Consider the following 25,179-nt stretch of genomic DNA (forward strand, 5'->3'; position numbering starts at 1 on the left):
GACGGTCGTGGTGGGAATAGTTGTGTGTGGGCAGGAAAGTAGGGAGGGAAGTCTTGCCGTGGTGCCCACACCTTCGGGGCAGGAGTGGTAGGCATTGGTCTCCAGCCACTCTCCGTGGTGGTTCTAGGCCCTACCGGCCCGGCGACACCACACAACTCGTTAAAACTGTTACTCGTGATCTTAGCGCCCCTAAACTCCACCGGCGCCGTGCAGTACACCTTGTTTCGATGTCTTAGCCGAGCTTTCGTACTAATCATCCAACTACGCAGATTACATATCTGCTTGTCACAAGTCCACGGGTTATACTGCAAACTGATGTAGTCCAGTTTGGGAATATTCGTCAGAACGCGAGGAGATAGTGATTCGAAGCCGCAGGCGTCCAAGGCAAGGTAGTTCAACAGTGGCGCTGACGTGAAAGCGTCCGGTGCCAGAAACTTCAGCCTAGAGTTCCCCGACAGCAGTAGAGTCATCAACCGAGGCAACGGCGTGAACACCTCCTTACCTAGATGCGTAATGTCTGTGTTTCCTATATCCAAGTATTCCACGCGAATTAGGTTCTTAAAGGAATTACGATCCAAACTACCAATGGGATTTCCTCTTAAACACAACCGTTTCAATGTAGAGGTGACTCTCTGTAAGGCGTCCGTGGGAATGCTTCTCAGTTTGTTGTACTCCAAACGAATTCCCTCCAGGCTTTTCAGACCGTACAGAGAGTCTCTGCTCAGGCGGCTGATGCCGACGTTTCTCAGGAAGAGCTCCTTCAGGTAGTGGAACCTGTCCAGTGAGCGAGGCGGGATGTCCCGCATGTCATTGTTCGATAGATCCAGGTACTCCAAGTAAGGAAGATTCCATCTGCAAGGGGGAAGAAAGAAAAAGGCGACAAGTTAAACTTCGAGTATCACAGTGAGCGTTACAAAGAAATATGACATTGTGACATCAACGCTAACAACAATGTAACTGTAACGCCACTAAAGAAGACTTTAGGACAGTGAGTGTTACAATTAAAATACGGCTTTGCATCATTGAGACACCAGCGCTAATACTACGATGTAATTGTAACGCAACTGATTAACGTTGTATACAAGACGACAGTCTATATAGGATACAGGCTGAATAAAAGTTCTAAGTGGGCCCCGGCCCAGAAGTATTACTGATGGACGACTGCGGTGCGACAAGTGTCAGTAGCTTGAGGAATGAGTCCACTATACTGCATTTCTATATACACATTTCGGAATGTCACATTCTAAGTTTCGGTCCCAAGATAACTTTGTTGAAAATCGAAGAGTTACAATATGTGCAATGACTTAAACAAATTGCATTGATGGAGCCTGTTGCTGACTAGTTCGCACTTATATTTATTTGCGACAATTTTCCAATCGCGATTTTGTTTCTAATTTTCTCAAAGTTCGCAATTTCAGGCGACCAATTGGCGACTCTTTGCGACAAATTTGCGAATGTCTACCGCAAACTGGCGCGGCCTACCAATAAGACACGCCTAACCCCTTGATTGATAAGAGTGATCACCATGCTGAAAGCCGGCTTTATCCCAAGATAAACCGATGAAACCGTGCAGACTTTGCAAGCTAACAAGCTGTCAGCCATGCCAGCCACATAGTCTGGGTCGTTGTTGAGATTCCTGTGAGGAACCAGAGCATTCGGTAAGGCTCCGGGCAGTTCCGGCTGTGTTTGCCAAGTCTGGCCAACTGTGGCAGACTTACGACGGTCTTATGTCACAGGCTATAAATTTTCCTTGGCTTAGGAAAAAAAAGGCCAAACCACAATTTGTAATACAATTACTATTTTTGAAAGGATGGATTTTTTTCAAAGTTTTTGTCATCTTGTATACATCTCCTTGTGGTACAAACTTTGGTTAATACGTCCTGAAATTTTCTCTTCTACGATATCGTGAAGGTAAAAGATTTGGTCCTCAAACATGCTTCCCAGAGCCACATAGCTTAAAGGCACTGAATTGACAGTGTCATATCGAAAACCTAACTTTAGTAGTCCTTATTCATAGTCGACCGCTGGCAAGGAACAGATTTTCTTTCAACAGTTTTATGATGAAACGTTATTGAAGCGTTTTTCAACATCTTCCCATTTACGTTGACTCATGAAAAGTGCTATAGACAGACCCACCAGACAAAGGCCCCATTTTTACGTGATACACTGTGTTACATTGCAACTGTATAATTAAAATTCGATATCTAAAAGAGCACTGCGTTTCATTTGGTAATATTGTTAAACTGTATAATGTAATGTTAATTAGATTTTTTGGCCAAAAACTAAAAAAAAAAAGACTGTCGCTTTCTACTGACGCTTCATTTTTGGGATCGTAACCGAAAGCATTTCTGTCGTTTAGTGTCTAAAGAATTTCATCGGTATGTCAGTAAACGTCTGTGATAGTCTGTATCAATTCCGTACATTGTTGCCGTAAGTCAGTGGGATTGTTCCGACATGGCGGTATCAACGGAACAAGCTGAGGAATCTTTAGGCTGTAAATGGTGATTATGGACGACTTGATTAATGGGTGTACGTGTCAGGTACCTTTGGTAAGGTCAGGAGAACTTTACTTGCGAAAAGAATTGTAGTAGACGAGACTATATCGTATATTTGCTGCTTTCGTAAAGAAGGTTGTGTTTTAGGGCGCATCCGTCTGTCTGTTCGTGTACAGCATATATAGAGAAGCCGCGGACGGATCTTGATGATATTTGTTATATTGGTAGTGGTTGGTAAAAAGGAAGAAACTAGTAATAGAATATGGCCCCCCTAGTCGCTTGCTATCATAATGGTACTTCAGCGACGCTTATACTTTTGATATCTCTTGTTCTGAACAACCTGTCTGTACTTAAAGTTAAAGTTAAAGAAGATACACACACCACAAGATACACACACCACATGTACATTTAAACCAACAAACATGCATCACATGACTACGCACATCGGGAGGTACAGTAAAGTTTGTTGCCTTATAGATACATGTACCCCCAATATGTTACCTATCTACATTCAAGTAGTTGAGGTTGTTACCAGAGAGAAAAAGACCAGACAGTGTAACCCACCAAGATGGCGGACGTGATCACGTGACTACTCACCGTGGGAAATAGTTGAGGTTGTTCCCGGACAGGTACAACTCCCTTAGGTTGCCCATCTATAGTCACGTGACTTAAGAAGAAACTAAACCCCAGCCATAGAGTTTAACCCACCAACATGGTGGACGCGATCAAATGGCTACTCACTGTGGGAAGCAGTTAAGGACGTCCCGGAAAGATGGACACACTACGGTTAAACCCACCAAGATGGCGGACGTGATCACGTGACTACTCACCGTGGGAAGTAGTTGAGGTTGTTCCCGGACAGGTACAACCCCCTCAGGTTGCCCATCTATAATCACGTGACTACTCACCGTGGGAAGTAGTTGAGGTTGTTCCCGGACAGGTACAACCCCCTCAGGTTGCCCATCTATAATCACGTGACTACTCACCGTGGGAAGTAATTGAGGTTGTTCCCGGATAGGTACAACCCCCGCAGGTTGCCCATCTGCTCCAGTGCCTCCGACTCGATCCCGACGTTCCTCAGCTGGTTGTTCATGAGGTTGAGGAGGAAGATGCCCTGTGCATGCCTGAGGGACCGGCTGCGCAGCTCCGTAATCTTGTTACTCTGGAGATACAGCCGCGTGGTGTCTGCTGGGATACTGCAGGTGGGAGGAATGTTCAGAGATAAGTAAATGTACGTAAAGTACCATGCCCATTACTACATGCGTACAGTAAATGTCTAAAACCAAAAATGACACAATTTAAACCATGTTTGTGGATAAAGGTGATTGACGTCAATTGCAATGAGTTAAAACATACGACAAATGATGACAGAGCAAATGTAAATTGTCTTAGCTATTCGTATCGTCCGCACGTCTACCGTTTTTTGATTACTGCCGTTTAGTTTACGATTAGAGCTGTACAGATGTTAAGTATAAATGTCTGAAAAAAAGAAATCATTCTAAAATTAGTAGGCAAAATGGCTACATCATTAAATCGTTGTTGCCACCGGGGGACAATGTATACTTTATGCGCAGTGTCTGCTAGGATTCGGGTGCGGGGATTGAAGTAAGAAAAGATCTTTCCGACTTAGGCGAAGCAGTTCCTTTCTTCTTCGCTAGATGGCGCAGCAAGCATAGAGCACCATCCACCGTATGCGGTCTTATATGGCATGAACTATCAAGGTCATCGCATGTCACAGCGATAGCTTTGAAAAATCTGTGCAAACGCAAAACTCTAATCTGGCAAAAATCGGAGGGTGTTTAAACCTTAAAGCCAGATCTTGAACCTACTATGCAAAACTGTTACATTACGTCCGGTTTACGTGTTATGCTAAACAAAACAAATAGAACAAACAAACAAACAAACCACAACGGTTACCCCGCCAGGACAAGGAACCCGTCTAATCATATCTCTAAGCCGTGGAACTAAATAAAAAAGGGTTCTCCGTAATTTGTTCCAGTCTTCAGACAGAATCCATATTGCCAAAGACAAATTAGTAGTGACAGTCTGAGGCTTTTCTGCAGGTGGCAAATTTTGAGACACGCGGAAAGAAAGAAACAAAGACTTACATGAGTTGGCAACCATTCTAATTAATTTGCGCTATTTTCCTAAAAACCTCTTGCTTACACTTCCTTGCCCTCTTTAAATGTCTTAAACCGTTCCAGGAAAGCCACGTGCCATCGACTTCAATAAAAACTCTACGTGCATCTTAAGCCCTTATCAAGGAGTCTTAAAGAGATCTGACGCTCCTTATCTTAAACTCGTAAGACTTAAGTAGGCCAGGGAGGACTGTTACCCTAGGGATTAAAATTCCAATCCTTACAATCTACCGCTTGAGTCCTTTTAAGTGAAGTACTTAAAGGTTAGTGAGTCTATGATTTGAGCAATTTCTGTTTTAACGAGTGCGACTGTAAAGTGAGATGTGTTTTGTCTTCTTGAAGTTAACCCAAAACAGCGTCCTCATAAGTCTATAACAGATAAAGAAAGATTGTCTTTAGAAACATCGACCTTAAAACCTATTTACTTTGTAATTATCACCTTATGTCTTAAAAATTATTCAATATTATTGACGTTTTAATAGGTGTTTCATTATTTATCTATCCGTTCATTCATTCATTTATTAAGTTAAGAAGCTTATCTGATCACTAACTCTCTTATTACATTCATGGAAAATGGTGGTGTCTTTTATAGTCTTTAATGTGTATGTCAGTGTATGTGCGCGTGTGTGTGTCGTGTGTGTGTGTGTGTGTGTGTGTGTGTGTGTGTGTGTGTGTGTGTGTGTGTGTGTGTGTGCGTGTGTGTGCGTGTGCGTGTATGTATGTGTGTGTCTGCCTGTGTGTCTGTGCGTGTATCTGTGTGTGTGTGTGTCTGTCTGTGTGTGTGTGTCTGTCTGTCTGTGTGTGTGTCTGTGTGTGTGTGTCTGTGTGTGTGTGTCTGTGTGTGTGTGTCTGTCTGTGTCCGTTTCTGTATATGTGTATCTGTGTTCTGTTGGCTGTGTTTCCGGATATTTGTGGTCTACATAACTTTGAATTTGAATTTCTGGATGCATTGTAATGATATTCGGTATGTGGATATATATGTTATGTAGACGAAATTGTATATCGATTTTGGGGTCCCTTGGTGTGTGACCTTGGTACTGCACCAGAATTATTGCTATGGTCTTTCTACAAGACCCCAAAAAACTATCCGGCCCTTCTTTTCCCAGGCGATAGCAGTCCGCCGACGCTGCCCAGGGATCCTTCCTTGACACGGAAGACCCTATAAATTTAAGTAAACATAAATAATTCTTCTGTGCTTCAAGTTGAAGTTTAAGATTTACGAAGTTGCGATAAGAGCGGGGATAAAATGAGCACACTTCCCGCTGTCTCCTTCCGTGCCAGCCTGGAATTCAGTCTCCTTGTGGCTCGGCTTATCGTAGTTAGTGTAGGTTTTGCACGGGCCTAATGCAGCTCTCACCCGCCGGGGTAATCGTCCACACCCGGTAGGATTTTCACGCCGTGGGATAACCATCCGAGCCGGTGAAAATCCGACCGGGTGTGAACGATTACCCCGGCGGGAGAGAGCTGCACTGGCCCCGTAGAGAGCCTTCACTCACAACGGTAGGCCGTGCCACAAGGTGACTGGATTCTAGGTTACGGCAGTGCGGGGAGAAGGCTCCGTTTGAAGATAAGCACTCATTCACCGGAGGATATCACACCAACAGCACATCGTGTCCGCAATAGTGAGATAAATACTTAGACACCACTTCTTGATAGTCACTGCGCGTATTATTAGGTTGCCTATATGGCAGAGGGCTGTTTCATTGCTGTAACGTTAGGGGTGGCGCAAGGGTAAGCCCGTGGGTTTAAGCCCTATGTTCCGAAATGCCTATGTTCCAATTGCAAAATTCCTTGTGTTCCTGTGTTCCGAAATCCCTATGTTCCAAAATCCCTGTGTTCCGAAATCCCTATGTTCCAAAATCCCTATGTTCCGAAATCCCTATGTTCCGAAATGCCTATGTTCCGAAAACCCTGTGTTCCGAAATCTTCATGTTCCGAAATCCATATGTTCCAAAGTCCCTATGTTCCGAAGTCCCTATGTTCCGAAACCTTTATGTGAGTGTTCTGACACACAACTATAATCATGTACATGTAACATGGATGGCGTTTACAAGTCGATAGCCAATACCCAAGAAGCCAGACAGTTTCCTGGTGATAACCGGCCTGAACGCCGACCCACGCATGGGTAGTCCTGAACTGAAAATACTTGAAATTCGAATTCTAATTTATTTTTATTGATGGAAATGAATAAGAATACTCATAAAAGTCCAAACCCAATCGCAAATTTCAGCTGAAAATTTCTATGTACCAGTTGCTAACCACATATAACGTAAACCACTTAGCTGGTCTCGTGTATGATAGTGACCGAGATAACCGCTGCGGTATATATCTAAAAATAATTTTTAGTATACATGCAATTAATTATCCGTATGTCGTTTTCATTTCGCCGTCAAGACTTGTATTCAAATTTTCGTTATGACGTACAAACTGGTACGAAGTTAGGTGCGTTACAAACGATACATTTGGATGTTTGCTGATGGCACGTGTTCAGTTACGAAAAGTTTGCGGCTAAAATCTGCAATGGAGCTAACGTTAGTCCTCTGTTATTATCATAGTTTTAACAGATTTCAAGACATCCCAAATAACACAAGAGGAAAATATTTAAAGAAGGTAACGTTATACCATATGATCTAAGAATTTTAAACATGTTATATAGGCCACAACTCCCTATTTTGCCGACCGCATTTCGGCAGACTGGAGCCCTGCCTTATGTAGTTTGGTCGGCTCCCAACGGTCGCTGTACAACGCCAGTCGGTACACTAGTGTGTTAGAACGCTTACATAAAGGGGGTTAAAAATCATTTTAACCTCCTTGCTTACATAGAGATTTCGGAACATAGGGACTTCGGAACATAGGGCGGTCACCAAGCCGGTGTGCCCTGGGACAATCAAAAACAAGGCGCTAAACCATTGAAAAACTTTCTTGGATGAATTTTCTTTGGAATCTGTGCAATTTGGCGGAAGGAAAGATCCTATTCTCGTTGAGTCAGATGTTCACAAAAATGACTTTTTCTTCATCTTGTACAGTATACGAGAAGTGCACCGAGCTTAAAAAATGACACTAGTGTGATAGAGTGGTATCAGTTACCGAGTTGACAACTCAGTCATGAGGTATACCGCATTGATTCCTCTTTTGCTATCAAATTAGTTTCACTTCTACAAAAATGCCCCCTGCAGTTCCAGAGCAATCTGCTAGGGGACCCAAACATACACCACCTATTTCTTACGTCGCAAGCTATCTGCCACCAAAAAATCAAGACCATAGCACAGCCAGGTCAAAAGATACAAAAAAATGAATTTCTGCTGCAGTACCATTGTCACATATCAGGGGACAGACCAAATATCATGGCAATCCATTCAGAGGTTCTTGAGTTATGTTGATCACAAATATCCGGAAACACAAACACACACACAGACACATACACACACAGACACACAGACAGACACACCAAAACTATATCTCCATGGTGACAACTACGGCCATGGCTACATATTCCTCACTACTGTCACATACAAGTACAATCAAGGCTTCCACATGAAACATTTTCCCATTTAGGTTTACTATCTCCGTAGGGGAAAAATTCTTTATCTTTACTTTTTTTTAAATCAGGCAAACATTAATGAGTAGGCTGATGTCACCCATTACAATATACTAGATGTCGAGCCTTAAGTTCCATCTATAACCCAAATCCTCTCCAATTAAACCAAGAGATGAGAGATGGATTTATGAAACGTGATCCAGATGACATCAGATCCCCCATGAGGCATAGCGCACGTGCCAGGGGCAGCGAAGCATGTCAATATGGCGGAGACATCCGGGATATTCCTGGTATGTCACCCAATCATGTGTGGTCTATGTGTGTGTTAGTGGTGCATGTATTATGGTAATCTTCGTGTAGATCTTGTCCCTAAAATACTGATCTTCCAGTAGATATATCTGGAGTAAAGAAAGAAAGTATCCAAAGGAATAAACAGTATATAATTGGTCCGGGACGACTGAGCCCATTGGGTACTGTCTTGGCAACGATGGATCTGATTGGGGAAATTAGTGTTGTAGGGACAAGGTTGAACGTGATGGCATAGGACGGCTGGCGTAAGCAAAAGTTGGTCCAGTTGTGGCCTATTAGACTATCAAAATGTCGTTCTGTTTTTGTTTTTAATAACCCTAGATGGGCAAATCCGGTTTCATATAATTTAAAGTCAAACAATTGAAATGACTGAAAAAGGTTTTCATTAAATGACATGCCAAGAAATTTTATATGTTGCCGATGATAGGCTCTGCATTAGAACTGTCATTGTAGACATATTTACGGCATATTTCTGGCAGGCATTTTGATAGCAGTTTTACTTGAGTTTGAGTTGTGCCATTGCTGTCTTCAAATGTATGCTTGAATGCATCACTCAAAGTCATTCATTCATCAATTCATTTCCCCATTTTCTATCGTTTCATTCATTTAATTATAATAGTGGTTAATTTGACAGAAGCATTTCAGCCTATTTACTGAATTGTACAATCCTTTACATTATGTGACGCACATGAAGTCACAAACTGACTTTTGGAAGTACAATTAGATACTACATACAATTGAGTATTTAACATATTATTATATGACCTCCTTTTGTCAATATTGACCATGGTAAATTCTTGATTGATATCAGCCCTAGAGTCGACTGTGGCTAAACAGTCCTATACGAGAATGACAGTCTCAGCCACATAGGGCACATCTGTAAGCTGACTCAGGTCTGTTTTGCAGAGTTCTTTTCGCAGGATCCGCTTTTCGTCTGCTAAGCGCATTAGTCTAGCTTCTCCTGACTTAAATATTATTTAAAGTACTATGCAAGAAATTTACAGCCTTGAGCTTAAAAGAACAACTGGGTATTCAAAATACTTTCGAAATATTTTACCTTCGAAATACTGTAAATGCAGAAACGTGCCGGTTGTTTTATGTTCGCGGTCTTCGCGGTGGCCGCTTCACTGCAAATTAAAAACCACCGCGAGCATTTCCCCATGGTAATAAGAGACTACAGTGCATTGTGCTACCGCGAACTAAAAACCACCGCGAAAAGTCCTTTTTTCCTGCTACCGCAAAATTAAATCCCTGCAAACTTAAATGCATTTACAGTAACGTTTACAGATATATATACTTGCCATTTCCATTTAAAATACTTGGCATCGCTTCTCCCAGAAAGACATGTGCCAAAGACTCAAATGTTTAACGGCTGTTATTTCGAGTTTTACGAGTTAGTCTGCACGTAACAGGTTTATAATTCGTATTTGGCTGGGAACACATGGTGGATAATTTCTAGGAATGGGAGAAAGTGTACAGTGAAAGATACTTAGTGGGTACGGCCTAGTGTCTACCAGACTAACAAAGCTAGCTATAGTAGCCTCATTCACCGGCCTCTCTGGGGGCATTGGCGTAATTTGTGTGTGTGTGTGGGGGGGGGGGGGGTATACGTGATTTTTAACTGGGAATACGCCGGGAAAAATATGTCGGGAAAGGAAAAAATGCCGGAAAAGGAATATATGCCGAATAGCTTGTACACGCCCCTAGTTAAAAACCACGAATACCACACATATACCACCCATACCCCCCAAACAAAAGCTTACGCCAATGCCCCCAGAGAGGCCGTTGAAGGAGGTTATAGCTATAGGGGGGGGGGGAGATTTTCCAGGGGAAGTTGGCCACTAGAGGGTTCGTCGGCCTGCAGTGCAGTTAGAGAAATGTTAATTTTACCGGGGATTGGATCTCAGCCGCTCTCTAGACAAAAATATCATCGTAATACATCCAGAGGTTCTAGAGTTATGCTGACCACATATATCCGGAAACACAAAAAGACACACCAAAAACTATTTTTCACGTAGGTACATATAATTATTTCCTTTTTGCAGAATTCCATGGCAGGATGGCCCGGTGGAGGCTACACATGGTGCCCAAATGCCTCAACTACATCCTTGCAATAAAGAAATGAATGAAGAGCTTTATTGTACATTTTGTCTAACCGAGCTACAGGTCACAACAGAGATATGACATACATAATAGTATCATAGACCGAGTCTAACATAGAAGTTCGGCTTCTGGCTTCTTGGTAATAGAAAACGTAGAACTGTAAAGGTTTAGCAACAGCATTAATCGGTTTGTTAAAACGCATGAGGAAATTTGTCACTGCTACATAAGTACTGTTGCTTAACCCACACAGTTCTACGTTTTCACAATTACCAAAAAGCGAGGGAATCTATTTTTTAGATTGGCAAATAGATTATTGAACAGCGAAGTGCACTTCATCTTCTACATGTATACTGTTTGAGGTACAATGCTATTTTTACGCGCCCTAATACCTCCTGTTTGAGACTAGCTAACCGGGGATTGTACAACCCTTTTCTATGATCCAATGTCATTACCTGCAGACTTCAATTTAATCCAATAACCCCGTCCGTCTAGAGGGCCATTACAGCCCAAATCCACAAAGTCCCTGTCTTTACGGCTTGGAAGTTTTGGAATACCTTTTTGCGTAGATCTAAGCGTGAGGATAAGAAGTATTTCTCATATTTGAGCCCTTGGCACGGGGTAGGCGTTAGTGGCTTTACCTTTGGGAAAACCGCTTGTCCTCAAACGGTCTAAAACTAAAATGTTTAGTAGAATTCGGAGAACCCATACCTCCACGAAGAGAGTTTATTTGCAAAATTATACCCTAAGGCTAATTGCACGTACAGTCTCAAAATAAGAGTAGAGTAATTCAGTACATAGCATATTATAATGTGCTAAGTTTACTATTGTAGGGTTTGACTTCTTCTTTGAAGGCAGTGGTTAATGAATTGTCCCACTTTCAAAGAAGAGTCTTTGACAATGTAGTGTAGATGTATTGTTTATCTCATCTCATTATGTAGGGAAATAAGGTTATGATTACCATAATCTAGTTCAAATGACAAAAGATACGAAAACTGGAATTTCGTCTGGTGTCTTCAAAACGAATTAACATGGTCTCTTCCCTATTCACGCATTCAAATATCATTATAATCAATTATACTGAGAAACACATACGGAAACACACACGGGAACACACAGACCAACAGACAGGCCAGGAACAATACCTCTAATTTGCATGGAGATAACAAAAACATTTTAACAGTTGTCACCATTGCGTAAGAGATGATGCCTTCCTATTTGGCTTCTGTACATGACTTAAACAATACGATATCTTACTTATTCTAATGACATATGTCGATAAAGGTTAGATATTACGGTAATAATTATACGCCAAACAGCAGTCGCTTAAGCAACTGGATTTGACTTTGGAAATGGTCTGACGTTTCAGAATCCACCACCTTTCGTCAGTGTCACTGACCGTTATTTGGTGTATATAAATGATTGGTTAAAGAAATCTGTTTTGGCAATTAATAATAGTTGTGTGGCATGACGAACGATTCAGCTGCCAGTTGGACATACCGTATCCATGTTGGATTGTGCGCTCCACATAACTTTCTGACTAAGAAAAATCACCCATGAGGTAATTAAGTAGTTACTCTAATGGTGTGTGATTGTCACGAGCTGTTACCGTATACTCTTGGGTCGGACCAAACGATGCTTTAATTTGTCACAGTATAACTGTCTGCTTTAGCGGCTGTGTCAATGGGAGAGTGGCAGACAAACACATTTTGCGAGGGTCGAAAGGGGGGTTCGGGGTTTGCTGTTTTAATCCCCTTTTTTACCCTTTTCCATTTTTGTCATTCTTGTCATTTTATGTTTTTACTCTATTTTGATTTGTCGGGTTCGCATGAGATGTTAGGTGGGAGCCCACGTACAAGCAACTTGTCGCATGAGGTAACTCTGTTGTCGGAACCGAACTCGGAGACAAAATAACAAGATTTGATAATCCCTAGTATATTTCACAAGAGGTGGGTACCGGTACAGCAATTTCAGGTACAGGTCCGGTTCTGGTCCAGAGGATCACGTCAATATCCTGACCTAAACCTGGAATACTAGTATTGTCTGGGAAAACTTGCGTCCTAAAATCCAGCTGTTAGCGGCACCGATCAGGTATGCCGTCGTCTTTGACATTTGTCTATGGGGACTGGAAACTTTGGGGCGGACTGAATGTGGTCGTATTGAGCCCAAATTTGACTGCGGAAAACTCTACTTTACTTTTGTTATTTCATTGGACCATTATGCCCCCGAACGTATGAAAGCTTTCCGATATAATGTTCATTTTCTAATCGATCCATAATCCGGTCCAATGGTTTTTATTTACAATGTATGTTTTATTGGACCGCCCCCTCCAAAACAAAAACGGGTTTGTACCGTTATACAACGTACCTACACTCACCCCTATACACAATTGGGGGGTTACCTTGCTGACCTACTAACAGTATAGAGAATGCACTCCCTGTTAATGTATGGACTGGTAAAGCTTTCCTACATTCAAAAACAACAATAAGTCTTCAGACTGGCATTGAGAATCTTTGCCGGGGAGTCTGGCTTTTCTTGGCAACGACTGCCGGATATATGTGGACCGTCATAACTACTGCCTGCCAGCTGTTAATGGCCTTGACCTCAACTTAACCTTGACCTCTTTTGTCACGATTCAGAGTTGGACGAAAGCCATTATTCTACTGGTAGAACCCGACTTGAAGACAACCACTGTCTCCTTAAAGGTTAATGACAGTCCCGAAGGCGCCAAACACTCTTAAGGCTGAAGACGTTTGAAAGAAAATAGATTACGATAAATTCTTGACTTTCAGTGGCTTCATGTTAGGGCGTTTGGTTCGAAACCTAGACTAGAGATCCTGGGTTCAAATTCTCGGACGTTTTGAAATTGCTAATTTGTCGTTACGTCATGAGACATGCGGTTTGCCGAGTAAGCAATTCAAAAAAGGAGACGAAAGAAACAGTTGTGAAAATGTTGTCAATATGGCGTATCGTGATTAAATATCGTGTACAGGAAGACAAAATATCTTATATTAAGACCACTCATCATTTATACTATGCTATGAAAAGTATGCGAAGATATGAAAAAAATTAATCTAGCTAATAATTTTCACGCTAGCTATAACGACCTGGGAGTGAAATATTCAGCTTGTCTGCCTATATTTGTTTTTACCACAAAGCAAAATCGGCAACCATAAAGCGGCATGGGTACGCGCAAAGTAACATGGGTAACAGCAAAGCGGTATGGGTAAGCGCAAAGCACTATTGGGTGATTTTATGTATAATGCGGGTGAAGGGGTTGAAGTCTGCCATCTCTAGATAAACCTGTTCCTACTATATTATATAATGGCAAAGGAATCAAAGTACGAAATCTAACCTCTGAACAGGCCTTAAATCAAGCTTAAAGGTGTAGAGTTTTTCACTTAAAGGTGTAGAGTTTTTTTCTATAAAAGCACATCTTTAGGTATGGTTTACTAATGAATTCACGCGTGCGTAAAGGTGAAATTGTAGTGAATGGCTCTCTGTACATACCTATTGGGTACACGCGAGAGCCCCATCCCCACACAGTGCACCGTCCCGTCCGCACTTTTTCTATCAAAGTACATCTTTACGTGTAGTTTACTTAAAAGTTTACGCGCGCTTTCAGGTGAAATTGTAGTGAATGATTCGCTGTACATACCTGTTGGGTACGTGTGAAAGCCCCCTCCCCACACAGTGCACCGTCCTGTCCGCACACTGGCACACCTCGGGGCACCCCGCGATGGAGTCCGCCAGTACCGCTAGGAGTAGCCATCCGCCAGCCCCCAGCCCCGCACAGCACCGCCGCAACCACCGCGGCAACATCGCCTACACAAACAACAACAACAACCTTGAATAAACTCAGAGATCTACAAACATATACACATTGAATCGATACGACACTCAGTTTCTCTTGAAAAAGTCAAAATCATTGATTCAGAGCCGGTGTGACAGCGATCTCGCCCCCCCCCCAGCGATCTCGCCCCCCCGGGGGGTGAGATCACAAGCGTCTCCCCCCCCCCATCACCGCCCCCTCCCCCCCCCCCCCCCAGGTCTACTTGACCCCACGGTGGCCTCTCCCCCACCCCTCGGCCAAGCTCCCCCTCTCCTTGACCCTTCTAGCCCCGTATCCCCCGACCCGGCGCTCCCCCTGGTCCCCTCCCTGTGTCTATCGCACCCCGCGAAGCAGAACCGTCTGGATCCAGCGGCGCCAGGCCTACCATACGTACAAGACCCCGCCCCCCCCCGGCCCCATCCCTTCGACCTCCCCCGCACAAGCAGTCTGACCAACCCCCCCTCGTATACATTGGTCCCACACCACAGGGGCCGCATCTAGCCCCTTTAGATCCACCCGTTTACCCGCTCATTATTCCAGGAAGCCGCCCCGACGCCCCCCCAACTGCAGCAAACTTCCCCCTAAATGTCCCCTCTTCCCCCCCCCCCCAGGGATCTTGCCCCCCCGGGGGGTGAGATCCCTAGCGTTTTCGCCCCCCTTTAGTGTTCTCGCCCCCCCCCCCCTCAAGAGCAGCTGGTTACTACATATTGCAGGTGCGCTACCTGGTACTATACTGCACCTGGGGAGTAACGTATATGGTGTGTTACCTGGTACCTATATGGCACCTTATTACCGTACCGTAAGATGTCATACCTCGAAAGTCGATACTATATTGTTCGGTGCAAACAAGACATTGAAATGAAAAAGACAATTTTCGCAGCTGAGGTGGCATAAAAACAGTGCTACTGCGAACGTATAAATCAACACCGTCTATGGTACGGAATACGTCAGCTATATGTTTTCAATTTGTCACAGTGTTTTCTTTCTTGTGCTGGAAACATTTCCAAAGCACTAACAAAAACACACGTTAATAATAGTTTCTCATTATAAACACTATCTACGCGCAAGTTGATATAGCTGTTGCTAAATGCTACACAAACACTGGTAAAGTACCAGTCTTAAGAAACACGGGTAAATACATCAGTTCCTAAATACTAGAAAAAACAGTCATGTTGGAGGTGAAGATATCCCTTGGCCAGGTTCATATACCAAAATGTGCGTTATTCTAATTAATACCTAATATTTGCATAATTGATAAAGACATTACATAGTTCTTTTGTGGTCACTTTATGGTAGAGACTTCATATTGGAGATATATAGGTTGCTTGAGGACAGGTGAATACAATGAATACATCTTATGTCAAGACTCAGGTATATGCAATAATGGGAATACAAGGGACCCAACCCTCCTTGTCTGAAACAAGTTCAACTATCTTATTACCATGTAATTACGTTGATATTGATGCTATGAATGGCGTTATGTATCAAACTCGTGTACTATATCCTTCTAAAACTGAATTTTGTGATTTATACCAATCAACTTCTAAAATGTCATGTAAATCCGTTTTTTTTGGGGGGGGGCCAAATCGCTAAAGGGGGGCGAGGTAGGGGGGCGAGATCACTAGCCGGGGAGGGCGAGATCGCTAGTGATTTCGCCCCCGGGGGGGCGAGATCGCTAGTGATTTCGCCCCCGGGGGGGGCCAGATCACAGGGGGGCGAGATCGCTGTCACACCGGAATTCTTTGCAAGATGAGTGAAGAAGGCTGTATACATCCGCGCCCACCGTCCATCGCTGAACAGAGACGGGGGGCGACACAGGTTATCTGTTTTTAAGACCCTCTGCTGCAGTCGTGTGTCCCTGACATCACGTCCGGAAGCTACAGCAGACGGGTCCATTCCGTGAACAAGGCTGAAGGAGTCGGCTGAAAATTTGGAGCAAGTTCCAATCAAACTTGGTGTTGGTTACGTAAAGTTTAGTTTTTCCACAAACTTGAATAGGTTTATCAGACTGGCGGTAAGTCAATGAATACAAAAGACTCTTTTTACATCTCTTAAACCCCTTTACGTTTGGAACCGCAACTGTAAACATTGCATTAAAGCATGATGGGGATAAAAGAATTACTGTATATATGTCAATACTTCACGTTTGGGACCGCATCTGTAAGCAGCGGTACCTATCGCTGTAGTGCAATGTGAACCAGTCAGAATTGCCCTGACTAAGGTGACAGACGGTCACCGAAACGTCGGGGGAAAAAAGCGAGGGTTGTGAACAAAAAAGTATCTTTCTTCAAAAACAACAATAGCAAAGTTTTTAATCCTTCAAGCGAAATAAACCCTGTATATGTTCAACTTGTTAAAAGACGTCTTAGAACACAGACCCTAAGATTCTGAAAGCCGTGAAGAAATCAGGACATTCCAAAGTTTCAGGTGTAAGTCAATAGTTCTTCAATCAGCTGAAACGCGATGTAATGGACATGTGACTTGCGCGATGAGTCGAATGTACCAAAAAGAAAAACCGAAAATCTTGGTACAATGTACATCTATTATATTGCCTCTAAATGATAGATGTAACTTTCGTCTTTTGTACAGCATAACAAAACGACCAGATGTGAGGGGAAAAACACGTTAAAAAAGCACAAGCTGAAACCAACGCTTAAAGATTGATAGCAGTTTTAAGTTCTCTGTGATTTTACTCTTTGCCTCCCTACTCAAACGTGACCGGACCTGTAAGAAACGCAGCCGCCCGTTGATATGTTTTCCTTCTCCCCAACTGCCGTTGAAGCATGGTTGAGAAAAGTAAAACGTGCCATGTCCGCCCCCCTACCCCCCCCCCCAGTTCATATCGGAACCCAGTTCATATCGGAAACCCAGGCCCAGCGGTGCCATCACCTAGGATTTCCTAAGGTCATGTAAATTTGTTTATATGGATGGCATCCTTTGGCAATTGCAACGTCAAAACTTATGCGAGCGTGCGGATAACAAAGTTTAGTCAAAAAGGTGCCTTTGTTATGTAATCTAGTTGGTAAGGAATGTTGAACAAATTACTGAACCCACGAAGTATAGATTCGTCATTTTTGTTCTTTTACATCTTCTTTGACTTGGAAACTGGCTTTTAAGCCCCGGTCACAAAGCGCGTACGATTCATTGCGATTCCTTCCGATGCGCAGGATAAGCGCAGTGCGTCGTAAGTCGGGGGAGAATCGGAAGCAATGGTTTAAGTATATAAAGCCGTGGTCACAAAGCGCGTAGTGCATCGTACGATGAGGTCATAAGAGCGTGCCTGCGTCAATCGCAGTGAATCATAGTAAATCGGGGAGCGTCGTATGGCGAAAAATAGAGCTGAAATGGATTTTGAACATGTTCAAAATTTCGCTATCGTCGTAAGGTGTTATTTGCCCCCATAGCAGACTTCATTACGGCAAATTTTGTCTACTGATGAGGTTATAGATTTGTGAATTGTTAGCATGTTGTGATGGTTTCAGTTTTCCCTGATATTGTCGATATTGACGAAAAGGGAAAATATATCAGTCGCAACTGACACAGTCGCAACCAGAGAACAGCGCGCCCCGCACAGGTGATGCAGACCATTGTTTGATCGCTTCATGCACGTGCGTTTATAATTAGATCAAATCTCAGCTCTCGTCGGTCTTGGGTCAGTTTACCATAATCGTAATAACCATGGGGACAACTCAAACATAAAGGCAGGCTCTATGAGTCGGAAATATATATGATATAATGCTTATGATATAATTTTTGTATGATGGCACCTTTTTGTTGATAGCATATCATATGATACGATCTTCGAAAGAGCCTGACACGTAGAGCCGGCAAGCAGGCCGAGATAACCATACCAGTACTCACGCTTGATTTGAACTTTTGCTTGTAATACTCTTGTTGTCATGGTGTTTTTTAAATTCATTTTTACAGTTAAAGATATTATAGGAAGGTATTCAACAGCTATGTCCACATTTTGTTGGTTAAAGAAGCACAAAAGCTGTCAGACGGCTATACAGAAGAGACACAAGTGAAAAATCGTGCGACGCTGGAAAAATTTTGAACACCATCCGATGCGTTGCGATGGCTAACGATGCTTACGATTTTGTTGCGATGTACTGCGCTCATCGTACGATATGCGGAATAGTCCATCGCAAGGAATCGTACGCGCTTTGTGACCGGGGCTTTACATCCTACGAAATTAGTATCCGTTTTTCTGATATTTCCTTGTTGTGTACGGCATACATTTGCTCATTTTAAAGATGCTGTGTGATTTTCAGATGATCTAAAACGTTGTTGTTGTTTTTTTAAATTTTCTTACGGACGAAAATTGACGCGCGCGGTGATGTCATCCATATGATCGACTCAACATGGCCTCAGATGAGGTTACAGCCGACGGCGTTGCCATGGCGACGACCTAACAGGTTGGCGGGAACTTGGCGGGGAGGCATTCTCCTGCGATTGAGGCTAGTCAATGTGAAATAACGAGGGCGAAGGCATTGAGGTGACCTTGACGAAACACGTCCCGGGATAAAGGCATTGCCGTGACCTTGGCGTCCCTACTGGAGTTCTTTTTCTTCCCCTGGTTAAGTCAGCCTGGCGGAGGTTTATTTAGATTCACACCCAGCTGTGCGAATTACACGGTACCGTAGCGTGCATACAAACAAACAATTAGCGAACCCGCGGATGTAGCGTTAACGGCGGCCTGTCCATAAATCAGGCTAAACTAGAACGATTCTGACTAGAATGAAAAGAATGTCGCCCAAAGAAATGCCCCAAGACAACAATTGAAGCTAGCCATTTATTTTTTAAACTCTTCAAACGTAACATTGTTGCGGAAACAGAGAATGTCTCCCCATGTAGACTTTAGGTTACTGAAAGCTCCTCGAACACAAGACGTTATGAGCAAGCTCACCCTATAGTATTGTGAACAAGTAAATTTACAATACACAGCTTATATCCTACGATAAGGCAATACCTAAGCTGTGATTGGCTTATGACAAGAGAATAGTAAACAAAAAGGACACGCTAACAAAAACAATATGTTTATGAGGAGATTCATAACCAAACATAATATCAAGATCCAAGTTGAACTGTCATACCGAACACAAACAATCCATTGCTTACGTGACGTTGCGTTATGTAGATAGAACACGTGACTCGGTGAGTAGTAGATCATAAACAGAAAGTCTATGGCGCCCCCGTCTCTGTTGAGGAGTTCTTGATTCGATCAGTCGAAAACGTTTCTGTTGGCAATACGATTTCAATTTTTGATTAAAATCTAAATGACTTATTCCAACACAGTTAAAAGTCCAGGTGAGCAAAAATTATTCTCTATCAAAATCTATAAGAAAACAGGCTCCCGTAGTTTTAAAACTCCGCTAGGAGACCCAAGCTATACCGCGTACTCTTCTACCGAAGAAGGGCTAGCTACCACTAAAAAATCATAACCAAAGCATGTCTATAACACGGGATATCGAAATCAGAGGTTCTGCTGCTATGCCGTCGCATGCCGCTAGGAGCCCCAAAATTATATCACTTTAAGATCTCGTCAAGACTTAACCCACATAACAAATATCAAGACAATGCATACAGGCCTTCTTTTGTTATGTTATTCATCTTCAAATTTTAAACATGCAAACTCTACAAAAGACATAACCATCTTGGCGAAGGTAATACAAATATTCACCAATAGTAACTGAAACTGTTGTAATTTAACGTGTATATGTAGTTCCTAACTGGCCTGACGAACTCCTTGAGTTCTCTATGACAATGACAATGACAGTATTAGACTGTAACTTCCGTCATTTATACATTGCCATACATTGTCACTGATGCAATTCTTGAGCAATACTTGTAAACCATCTATCTATCTATTTATCTCTAGCCTATCTATCCAATAATCTCAGAAGAGACTTTGCACTTCCCCACACGGACAGACGAACAGAAAGCAACTTTTCTCTTGAAATCGCAGAACCCACAAATTTTAGAAAAGGCGGGGCTTTTCGTCTCCCTTTGCTTCCAAAAAAGAAGTCAAACCCAACCTGTTTAGAAATAGCCAACACTAGTATTACAGTAGAATATTGTTGATAACTGTCCATTGTTACTTGTATATCTACTATGTTTATGCCATGTACATGTACTTGCAGTTAGCCCTCGGGCACGAACTTGCAAATATAAGTTATAGACATCGCATCCGTAGACGGTTAGGAAAATTTCTCCTTCATTCTAGCCGACAGACGGGGGTCCATGACCGACCAAACGCCATCGGCTAGACCTCATGCGAGCGGAGCATAATTAAGACTGATTAAACACGGATGTAGGGACAAAAGGTGACAGACTATGGTACTAGTCTGTCGGATGGTAGGTTGGGGGCAGGTAAAGGGGTGTTCTAGACTACTTTAATTGCTAGTTACGTACCGATATCACCACCCTCCCCCTTCTTTCCCCTCGTTAACTTGTCAGCTGCCTATTCGTAAACAAGCCACGGTTGGCGCAGTCGGCGGTCATTGGTATAAAAACACTTGAGCTAACCGGCAGCTATCACAACACGATAAAAACACACACAGACACACAAAACCCTACCCTACTAACTAGCCTTCTCGGGACAACCCACAATGTTTGGGTGCGAGACACACACAGACACGTACGCAGACACAATACGACTGAACCCTACACCGCTCCCTTAGGCCTAACTTAGACTCAACCCTATATAATACCATGCATTCGGGACAAGGCTGACAGACTAGTGATATATGCTCTCATCCTTTACAGTCTATGTGAGCCCTGAAGAGATTTACTGACATACTCACGGCGAAGCTCGACTGGTCCGTCAAGAGTAGTAGACTAGAGAAGGACGCGTGTGAAAAACTAGAAAGACTCCGATGACAACAACACCCCTAGCTTCCATCGTAAGGGGAGGGACCACGAAGTTTCAGTTGGTGTTGCCCTGACTGGGAATCATGGCCGAGCTATTTTGATCGCCAGGAGTTGGGGTGACTGTCAGAGAGATATAAAAGGAGCGCGTGCGACTCCGACGGCGGCCCCGGTACGGTATGCGCGGCGCTGCGCGACTGGGCGGTCCCCCCTTGCCCTCCCACCGGCCACAGCGCACCGCAATGCCCTCCCTGGAACGCCGAGGCGCTAATGCGGATCATATGACTCAGACCTGACGCGTGTGTCGCCTGCGTGTGTCGCACTTTCACTGGTCTAGTACTGTACAACTTTCACTTTTCTCCCTACCAAAGCCATATATGATTAAAACTGACGAACCAGATACAGAAATTCTGAATAGGACGTCTACAGTTGAATAGCTATAACGTTATAGGCATTATCGAATATCTTAAGTATAAGTAATTACAGAAAATTAGGCCACAGCAAGTAAATTTCATGGATGACATGATTAATTTTTTTGCCTAATTTTGAGAAACAAATCCACCACGGAGATGGTGAATATTACAAAAAAGAATGAAAATGGGAAAAATATCGTGTGGCAGTCTTCATTGTGCGTGTAGAGATGACAGTATAATGTAGCCATGGCCGCAGTTTTAGAAACAAAAGTGGCACCATTGATGAAAAGTCTAATGGAGATCGAAATAAACAAACAAACAAAAAAAAAAAAACCAATGTGGTAGCCGTGACTGTAGTTGCCAACTTGGTAAGTGATAGTACACTAGTGTCACTTTGTGCACCTCTTGAATACAGATCTAGAAAAAACGACTTGTTGGCTGTGATACAATTTTTTTGTCACTCTTACTTTAAAAACGCCGTCCATTTGAAAGTCTGATTATCGTGTTGTTGTTTTCAATCCATTTTTATTCTTTCGCTCGTTATCAGTAAATTTATAGTCTGCAGAGGATGTCATCCACTACAATTACTCACTGTAGCCTTTGTTAAGGTAGCGTGGCTTATAGCCTTGGTGTGGCTTACTAAAGCTAAGGGCACAACCCGCAACGTACGTGCAAATACGTGCTGTCTACGTGCCAAAAGGTGGGCAGTCTTTTGGGATCCGTAAATGGTAAGTACCGCCTCCGTACCAACTCGTAGGGAATCCGATGGATTTTGGAGCACGGAGATAACACGCCGTAGAACGTTAAGTGCAGGCAGAACTTTGTCTGCCAGTACGGGCGACGCGCCTGCCCTGCACAGCCTGAACGTTTTCAGAAATACATGGCGGACGTGGCCTCCCAAAAATAACGTACGGACAAATTACACGTACGGCGGGTTGTGCCCTGAGCTTAAGGGTCAAGTGGGAAAACGTTACATGTAATATCTGTGTGAAATCTTGCTTTGCCGTTTGATGAATTAGCTTATAAATGATTTTGGCAACTTCATGGCACGAACTACGTGTCATGAGAACAGTTGGGCAGATGAGACATCTCTTCTGTACAAGTCCCAGTTCAAGGTTGAAATTCAAAGGGCATCCTCGTTGCCATGACACCGTCTAGACTTGTCTGTTACTCACGGGACGGTTTGAGAACCGGAGCGCTTTATCTCCAAGCAGAAGTAGGAAGGCGAAATCATCATTTTTTTTCATTGTACCATTTTTATTCATTCTTTCATTTCATTAAATGTATCTTAATTTTCTGTCGGTATGTCACTACATGTACAGTACTTGTTTTATTGCAGTTGTGTAGCGCAGGGCCCCACTCAAAAGCTAGCAGTGAAATCACTGAGAGGGCGACCCTGGGTAAAAATGACAGAAATAAAAATTTAAAAAATCACATTTCTCAAGCATACCGTCTCCCGAGCACTTGTACTTCACAATTTTTACGCTACTTCACCTTTATCCGAGGGATAACCGAAATTCGTTGATTTTAAGTTACATACATAGGATTTAAAGATATCAAATCGTTTTGAAAATAGACAGTGTATTGCAATTTGAAATCATCGTCCGTAGACTTGATATCCCTAAATGCCCCTTTATTAAAGACAACGGATATAGGTTACCCGCAGATAAAGGTGAAGAAGCTGTGTTGATTTGACAAAAACAAGATTTCAAATTTGCACGATGACTTCCAAGATTTACAAATGACCAGAAGGGATATTACAAGGATATCAAACGTTGTAGTTCCGGCATCGAAAGAGACCAAATTGAATTTCTTACACTCCTATTTCACTACGGCGGCGACGTAGCTACGTCCTTGCTGCAACCAAGCTAAGACCGAGAGATTTGACAAAACGCTCAACAAATTTTACGAATAAAATCTTTTACGCCTTGTTTTCTGTGTTACGTTTTCAGCCATACATTTGCGTTTCACATGATATTCCACTTATCAAGTCAGAGGTTACACAAATCCAATTTAGGCCGCATCCAGCTCGCAGCGGGTTCCCCCACTGGATATAAATTAGGTCCTTGTAACTGCTTATGGATACACTACGTACTCTCAGGTGTTAAAAGTCCAAAGAGCGGTGTTAGTCTAAAGAAGTCAATGCCACTTTGACACAGATAGAGACACCGAAATCCTTGCTGTAAAATGAAACACGATGAAACGCAGAAGAGGAAGGAGACAAGGAGAGTCCCCACATGACCCGGCATCTGTCCTTCACAGTATCCCAACCCATCAACCAGCGGGGCAGGCCGCGGTCCCACCAGCTGTCTGTCAGACCTCATCCTCTCGTCGTCTGTCTGCCGACGGGTTGCCATGACGACCCGTCGGGTTGTCATGACGACCGGAGGATGAAGGTGTGCGGGGTCGACAGGTGATGACTGCTGTACCCCCGGGGAACCACGGGGTCCGACCGCGAGCTGTCTCCGGTCTGATAGAATTGTCGACACGGTGCCGTGATGTACGAACAGGTGAGGCTGTTCATAGTGCTTCTACTACCCGTCATGCTGTGCGGCAGGTCTGCACAGGAAGCGATGATGCAACAACAGGTGTGCACAGGAATTGGTGACACATTGAATCCTGTGTCGACACGGTGTCGTGATGTACGAACAGGTGACACTGTTTATGCTTCTACTACCCGTCATGCTGTGCGGCAGGTCTGCACAGGAAATGATGATGCAGCAGCAGGTGTGCACAGGAATTGGTGACACATTGAATCATGTGTCGACGCGGTCACGTAATGTCCGAACAGATGACGCTGTTTATGCTTCTACTACCCGCCATGCTGTGCGGCAGGTCTGCACAGGAAGCGATGATGCAACAACAGGTGTGCACAGAAATTGATGACACATTGAATCATGTGTGCGTTCTTGAGCGCGGAAAATGGTGATGCGATACCATGACTGCACAGGAAGTGATGATGCAACAGCAGGTGTGCACAGGTGTACGTGAGCGCAGAACAATGACTGTACAGAAAGCTATTATAAAACAGGTGTGTACGGGAATCGGTGACACAGTCTACCTCGTGAACTTGCGCACAGGAATTGATTACGCGATGACACATGTGCACAGGATTTAACTTAATTATACAACAGGTGTATGCAGCATAAGATCAACTGTGGGCAGACGTCGTAAAAAAGAAGCATTTTGCTCAATAAAAGACTTAACGCTATCGTAAAGGACACTAGTCGGTTAAGAAATAGCATAAAACCAACATACACAAATACAACAAGGACACTATCGACCAGAGGGTTTGTCCATACTGCCAAGAGTTAATTGAAAACGAATATCACTTTATGGTTGTATGTCCCAAATATTCTGATATACACAATTCTCTATACAGAAGGCTGTCATTTTATCCACAATGATTTATCTCAATGGACCTAATTATAACGTGCAAATTTAAACACATTATGACATGTGACAATCCCTGCATGGCAGATAT

At 43.2% G+C, this 25,179-nt stretch overlaps 2 protein-coding genes across 2 annotated transcripts in view; both read right to left on the reverse strand.

Moving 5' to 3' along the window:
- Positions 1 to 253: 253 nt before the first annotated feature.
- LOC118410531 (decorin-like) lies at positions 254 to 24,052 on the reverse strand. Its single transcript, XM_035812289.1, has 5 exons — positions 23,933 to 24,052; positions 14,239 to 14,405; positions 3,482 to 3,691; positions 314 to 852; positions 254 to 261 (listed from the first exon to the last, which is right to left on the reverse strand). Exons 1-5 carry the CDS (start codon positions 24,050 to 24,052, stop codon positions 254 to 256), a joined length of 1,044 nt encoding a protein of 347 aa, XP_035668182.1.
- A 17-nt stretch (positions 24,053 to 24,069) lies between these two features.
- LOC118410535 (C3 and PZP-like alpha-2-macroglobulin domain-containing protein 8) overlaps positions 24,070 to 25,179 on the reverse strand; it is a gene marked incomplete in the record, with an annotated part of 108,215 nt that continues 107,105 nt past the window's right edge. The window contains 1 exon segment of the mRNA XM_035812293.1: positions 24,070 to 24,254. Coding sequence (XP_035668186.1) covers positions 24,070 to 24,254 — 185 coding nt within the window.

This window comes from Branchiostoma floridae, chromosome 2 (genome assembly GCF_000003815.2).
Source record: "Branchiostoma floridae strain S238N-H82 chromosome 2, Bfl_VNyyK, whole genome shotgun sequence".
Lineage (NCBI taxonomy): Eukaryota > Metazoa > Chordata > Leptocardii > Amphioxiformes > Branchiostomatidae > Branchiostoma > Branchiostoma floridae.

Excerpts from the sequence above, each read along its gene's own strand:
- LOC118410531 (XM_035812289.1), bottom strand. The coding sequence starts at position 24,052 with ATGGCAACCCGTCGGCAGACAGACGACGAGAGGATGAGGTCTGACAGA. Across the intron at positions 14,406-23,932 it reads AAGGACAGATGCCGGGTCAT|GCGATGTTGCCGCGGTGGTT; the intron begins GTGGGGACTCTC and ends TTGTTTGTGTAG. Across the intron at positions 853-3,481 it reads AACCTCAATTACTTCCCACG|ATGGAATCTTCCTTACTTGG; the intron begins GTGAGTAGTCAC and ends TCCCCCTTGCAG.